General features: G+C 46.5%; 1 protein-coding gene across 3 annotated transcripts in view; it reads left to right on the top strand.

The window, feature by feature from the left end:
* Positions 1–3,154: 3,154 nt before the first annotated feature.
* LOC123765697 (forkhead box protein P1) overlaps positions 3,155–6,843 on the top strand; it is a 634,146-nt gene continuing 630,457 nt past the window's right edge. For 2 of the 3 annotated variants that reach the window (XM_069337175.1, XM_069337173.1), the window contains exon 1: positions 3,155–3,193. In XM_069337175.1, coding sequence (XP_069193276.1) covers positions 3,158–3,193 — 36 coding nt within the window. In that variant the 5' untranslated portion in view covers positions 3,155–3,157. The remainder of the gene's footprint in view (positions 3,194–6,843) is intronic. The other variant, XM_069337176.1, reaches the window with a different exon arrangement.

The raw sequence follows: 6,843 nt of genomic DNA, 5'->3' as shown, positions 1-6,843 counted from the left end.
CACACACACACACACGAACACGTACGCGCTGCCCGCATATTGAGTCAAGTTAACCCAAAAAATCACGAACGCCTACAAATAAAAAATCCTTAACACGTACAATGGTTGACCTTATTACGGCGAATAAAACCAACGACTCGTCGGCACGCCATCACCTCTATTTGTTTACTGCCTGCACGCTGGCATGTTTTGGTTGACATTGCATTAAATCAATAAGAACCATTTTTGTACTTGGAAATTGGTCATGTCAGGTAAGAGAATGGGATTTATTCTTTCGGTATTTCTGGTCCCATGTTTAACGTGTCTTCGGTGACTTGATTTGTATATTCCGCCATCATGTGTAATGTCTCTCTGCGTCCCTTTCACCTCTCTCTCTGTCTCTGTCTCTCTCTGGTTCGCTAGCTTCTCTTCCCTCCCCCCCCCATTTCCTCGCTGTAGTACCTCCTTTTCTTACCCTCTCTCCTACTCCCTAGCCCCCTAACCCTCTCCTTCCTACCCACGCAACAGGCGACCAGCTCAGAGGGTTGCGTGCTGTGGCTTTACAACACACAACCACCCGCCTCGGGTTTTTGTCTTTTTATTCTTAATTTGAACTTGTCCTCGCCCGAGGTGGCCTCGCGAGGTCTGGATTGGTGGTTGGTACTTCGCGAGGTCTGGACTGGTGGTTGGTACTTCACGAGGTCTGGACTGGTGGTTGGTACTTTGCGAGGTCTGGACTGGTGGTTGGTACTTCGCGAGGTCTGGATTGGTGGTTGGTACTTCGCGAGGTCTGGACTGGTGGTTGGTACTTCGCGAGGTCTGGATTGGTGGTTGGTACTTCGCGAGGTCTGGACTGGTGGTTGGTACTTCGCGAGACCTCGACCGATGACCGGTACTTCGCGAACGAGATCGTCTTCGATGTTGGCTATAAACTTAGGGTGAAAAAAGAAAACTATTAACACATTAGATTTTCTCTCGTCTCAAGTCGTTGTTAGAAACAAACACAAACAGGAACCTTTACACACCCATTGACACATACACACATACACACACACACACACATATGGCCATTCTCTCGTACAAACAAGGACACTCACTCCTGCGCAGGTACACACACACACACACACATCAATCCCCGCACGCGAACTCAAGAAATAACCAAGCGAGTGAAGAGGTGAGTCGTTACAAGCCCTCGGTGTGATCAATACATAATTCTAAACACATTCCTGATTACTTACACACGTGTAATAGCAACAACCAACCATTGACTTTTCGCCGCTAAAGTCTTGTCCGCAATGCTTAAAATTCCCAAGACAAATTTATCATTTATGAAAGGATTTTGAGTTTCTTTAGCCAAGCTTGGAGGTGGAGTATTTATCCTCAAGCTTTGTTCCGAAAGTCTATTCCTTGGATGTTTGCTCTCGTGGATCTACGACCCGTCTACACAGTGCTTTGGTGCGGCTAAATAAACACCACATTTTTCCAATCATTATTAATTATCCAATATCGGCAATAATCTCCTAAATATTGGCATCAATACGAGAATGTTTGGGGAGGATAATTCTCAGGAAACAAAGTGGTATGCTAATGTGTAAACTAAATTCGGCAAAAGGGGGGGTGTAGCAAGCGAGTCCTTTAATTAAGTGTAAATAAGAGGCATAGGATGCCTGGCCTGTGTAGTGTGTATACATGCATACAATACAGGTGATTTATGTGTTGTGTGTTTTGCGCCAAGCGCGTCCTTCTTCATACTGTGAAGTATGAAGAAGTGAATGCCCCGACACCCCGTATTGACTGCGCTAAGATGCAAAAGAAACACTATACCCGGGTCCGCAGCAGCATTTGATGTTTGGGGTGCCTCTGTATCGACGAGCCTGTGGCTTTTCACAGAGTCTGGAAACATGCATTATTAAGAGGAGGTCGATGGGGAGCGTGTTGACCGTGGCGTCGACAAACAGGGATTGCTTGCGTGACCAACTCTTTGGGCTTTATATTAGCGCAACATGCTACATATTTCCCCCCTCCTCCTTGGCATACATTATGTGCCTCGCAGCCGCCCTGGGTTCCGCCATGCTCACGCGACACGGCACAACCTTGCCGTAAATACTGCCTCGCTCGATAACACTCTACTCACAAACATTTCCACAGATAATAAAACTTGGCCTGTGTAAAGGGTATATACCTAGCGGGGTCTTCCCCCCTTCCGTCAGCGGTGAGGTATCTGGCATTATCGTGTGAAGAATATACCCACCCACTCTTGAATTACCCAACTGACTTGAATTCCTTAAGACGCAAAAATCAACAAATCGCTGGTAAGTAGAGTTATTCATAGGTGTGTGTGTGAACTCTCCTAGCTGTACTCATCTAGTTGTGCTTGCTGGGGGTTGAGCTCTGGCTCTTTGGTCAGCCCTCTCAACAATCAATCAACAGGTGTACAGGTTATCTTCTTGAGGTTATCTTGAGATGATTTCGGGGCCCGGTCCTCGACCAGGCCTCCACCCCCAGGAAGCAGCCCGTGACAGCTGACTAACACCCAGGTACCTATTTTACTGCTAGGTAACAGGGGCATAGGGTGAAAGAAACTCTGCCCATTGTTTCTCGCCGGCGCCTGGGATCGAACCCAGGACCACAGGATCACAAATCCAGCGTGCTGTCCGCTCGGCCGACCGGCTCCCGGTCAATTTGCTTATATTTTGTTCTGCTGTTGCAGGTGTGTATGCTGTATGATCTGATGGACGTTCTGCATTCCTGAGCCTATTGGGCTCTATCATATCTACACTTGAAGCTGTGTATGGAGTCAGCCTCCACCACATTGCTTCCTAATGCATTCCATTTGTCAACCACTCTTGACACCAAAAAAGTTCTTTCTAATATCTCTGTGGCTCATTTGGGCACTCAGTTTCCACCTGTGGTCCCTAGTGTGTGTTCCCCTTGTGTTAAATAGCCTGTCTTTATCAACCCTATCAATTCCTTTGAGAATTTTGTATGTGGTGATCATGTCCCCCCTAACTCTTCTGTCTTCCAGTGTGTGTGTGTGTGTGTGTATATGTGTGCACTCACCTATTTGTGTCTGCAGGATCGAGTATTGACTCTTGGATCTGTGTGTGTGAGTGTGCGTGTGCGAACGCGCAGTTTTTGCTCAATTTGCTTATATTTTGTTCTGCTATTGCAGGTGTGTATGCTGTATGATCTGATGGACGTTCTGCATCTAAAGGTAAGCATACTACCGACCAGAGGTGTTCTTTACCTATGATGTTCTTCACCCATGATGAAGAACATCATATCAAATCATGGTGCAGACTACTTATCACATGCCTCTGTATGACCAACCGTCCTGTGTGATGGGGATTTTTTAGCACAACGTAGCTAGCTTTTTGATACACACTGTACTCCCCTTCATATAGTCTAGGGCAGCTAGTTCTTGACACACACTGTACTTCCCTTCATATAGTCTAGGGCAGCTAGTTCTTGACACACACTGTACTTCCCTTCATATAGTCTAGGGCAGCTAGTTCTTGACACACACTGTACTTCCCTTCATATAGTCTAGGGCAGCTAGTTCTTGACACACACTGTACTTCCCTTCATATAGTCTAGGGCAGCTAGTTCTTGACACACACTGTACTTCCCTTCATATAGTCTAGGGCAGCTAGTTCTTGACACACACTGTACTTCCCTTCATATAGTCTAGGGCAGCTAGTTCTTGACACATACTGTACTCCCCTTCATATAGTCTAGGGCAGCTAGTTCTTGACACATACTGTACTTCCCTTCATATAGTCTAGGGCAGCTAGTTCTTGACACACACTGTACTCCCCTTCATATAGTCTAGGGCAGCTAGTTCTTGACACACACTGTACTCCCCTTCATATAGTCTAGGGCAGCTAGTTCTTGACACACACTGTACTCCCCTTCATATAGTCTAGGGCAGCTAGTTCTTGACACACACTGTACTCCCCCTTCATATAGTCTAGGGCAGCTAGTTCTTGACACACACTGTACTCCCCTTCATATAGTCTAGGGCAGCTAGTTCTTGACACACACTGTACTCCCCTTCATATAGTCTAGGGCAGCTAGTTCTTGACACACACTGTACTCCCCTTCATATAGTCTAGGGCAGCTAGTTCTTGACACACACTGTACTCCCCTTCATATAGTCTAGGGCAGCTAGTTCTTGACACACACTGTACTCCCCTTCATATAGTCTAGGGCAGCTAGTTCTTGACACACACTGTACTCCCCTTCATATAGTCTAGGGCAGCTAGTTCTTGACACACACTGTACTCCCCTTCATATAGTCTAGGGCAGCTAGTTCTTGACACACACTGTACTCCCCTTCATATAGTCTAGGGCAGCTAGTTCTTGACACACACTGTACTCCCCTTCATATAGTCTAGGGCAGCTAGTTCTTGACACACACTGTACTCCCCTTCATATAGTCTAGGGCAGCTAGTTCTTGACACACACTGTACTCCCCTTCATATAGTCTAGGGCAGCTAGTTCTTGACACACACTGTACTCCCCTTCATATAGTCTAGGGCAGCTAGTTCTTGACACACACTGTACTCCCCTTCATATAGTCTAGGGCAGCTAGTTCTTGACACACACTGTACTCCCCTTCATATAGTCTAGGGCAGCTAGTTCTTGACACACACTGTACTCCCCTTCATATAGTCTAGGGCAGCTAGTTCTTGACACACACTGTACTCCCCTTCATATAGTCTAGGGCAGCTAGTTCTTGACACACACTGTACTCCCCTTCATATAGTCTAGGGCAGCTAGTTCTTGACACACACTGTACTCCCCTTCATATAGTCTAGGGCAGCTAGTTCTTGACACACACTGTACTCCCCTTCATATAGTCTAGGGCAGCTAGTTCTTGACACACACTGTACTCCCCTTCATATAGTCTAGGGCAGCTAGTTCTTGACACACACTGTACTCCCCTTCATATAGTCTAGGGCAGCTAGTTCTTGACACACACTGTACTCCCCTTAATATAGTCTAGGGCAGCTAGTTCTTGACACACACTGTACTCCCCTTCATATAGTCTAGGGCAGCTAGTTCTTGACACACACTGTACTCCCCTTCATATAGTCTAGGGCAGCTAGTTCTTGACACACACTGTACTCCCCTTCATATAGTCTAGGGCAGCTAGTTCTTGACACACACTGTACTCCCCTTCATATAGTCTAGGGCAGCTAGTTCTTGACACACACTGTACTCCCCTTCATATAGTCTAGGGCAGCTAGTTCTTGACACACACTCTGTACTCCCCTTCATATAGTCTAGGGCAGCTAGTTCTTGACACACACTGTACTTCCCTTCATATAGTCTAGGGCAGCTAGTTCTTGACACACACTGTACTCCCCTTCATATAGTCTAGGGCAGCTAGTTCTTGACACATACTGTACTCCCCTTCATATAGTCTAGGGCAGCTAGTTCTTGACACACACTGTACTCCCCTTCATATAGTCTAGGGCAGCTAGTTCTTGACACATACTGTACTCCCCTTCATATAGTCTAGGGCAGCTAGTTCTTGACACACACTGTACTCCCCTTCATATAGTCTAGGGCAGCTAGTTCTTGACGCATACTGTACTCCCCTTCATATAGTCTAGGGCAGCTAGTTCTTGACGCACACTGTACTCCCCTTCATATAGTCTAGGGCAGCTAGTTCTTGACACACACTGTGCTCCCCTTCATATAGTCTAGGGCAGCTAGTTCTTGACACACACTGTACTCCCCTTCATATAGTCTAGGGCAGCTAGTTCTTGACACACACTGTACTCCCCTTCATATAGTCTAGGGCAGCTAGTTCTTGACACACACTGTACTCCCCTTCATATAGTCTAGGGCAGCTAGTTCTTGACACACACTGTACTCCCCTTCATATAGTCTAGGGCTGCTAGTTCTTGACACACACACTGTACTTCCCTTCATATAGTCTAGGGCTGCTAGTTCTTGACACACACTGTACTTCCCTTCATATAGTCTAGGGCAGCTAGTTCTTGACACACACTGTACTTCCCTTCATATAGTCTAGGGCTGCTAGTTCTTGACACACACTGTACTTCCCTTCATATAGTCTAGGGCTGCTAGTTCTTGACACACACACTGTACTCCCCTTCATATAGTCTAGGGCAGCTAGTTCTTGACACACACTGTACTCCCCTTCATATAGTCTAGGGCTGCTAGTTCTTGACACACACACTGTACTTCCCTTCATATAGTCTAGGACTGCTAGTTCTTGACACACACTGTACTCCCCTTCATATAGTCTAGGGTAGCTAGTTCTTGACACACACTGTACTCCCCTTCATATAGTCTAGGGCAGCTAGTTCTTGACACACACTGTACTCCCCTTCATATAGTCTAGGGCAGCTAGTTCTTGACACACACTGTACTCCCCTTCATATAGTCTAGGGCAGCTAGTTCTTGACACACACTGTACTCCCCTTCATATAGTCTAGGGCAGCTAGTTCTTGACACACACTGTACTCCCCTTCATATAGTCTAGGGCAGCTAGTTCTTGACACACACTGTACTCCCCTTCATATAGTCTAGGGCAGCTAGTTCTTGACACACACTGTACTCCCCTTCATATAGTCTAGGGCAGCTAGTTCTTGACACACACTGTACTCCCCTTCATATAGTCTAGGACAGCTAGTTCTTGACACACACTGTACTCCCCTTCATATAGTCTAGGGCAGCTAGTTCTTGACACACACTGTACTCCCCTTCATATAGTCTAGGGCAGCTAGTTCTTGACACACACTGTACTCCCCTTCATATAGTCTAGGGCAGCTAGTTCTTGACACACACTGTACTCCCCTTCATATTGTCTAGCGCAGCTAGTTCTTG

The sequence above is a fragment of the Procambarus clarkii genome, chromosome 37, assembly GCF_040958095.1.
Source record: "Procambarus clarkii isolate CNS0578487 chromosome 37, FALCON_Pclarkii_2.0, whole genome shotgun sequence".
In the NCBI taxonomy this organism is placed as follows: Eukaryota; Metazoa; Arthropoda; class Malacostraca; order Decapoda; family Cambaridae; genus Procambarus; species Procambarus clarkii.
Note: the sequence above shows the minus strand (reverse complement) of the source record. Positions and strands in the feature narration are given on the sequence as shown.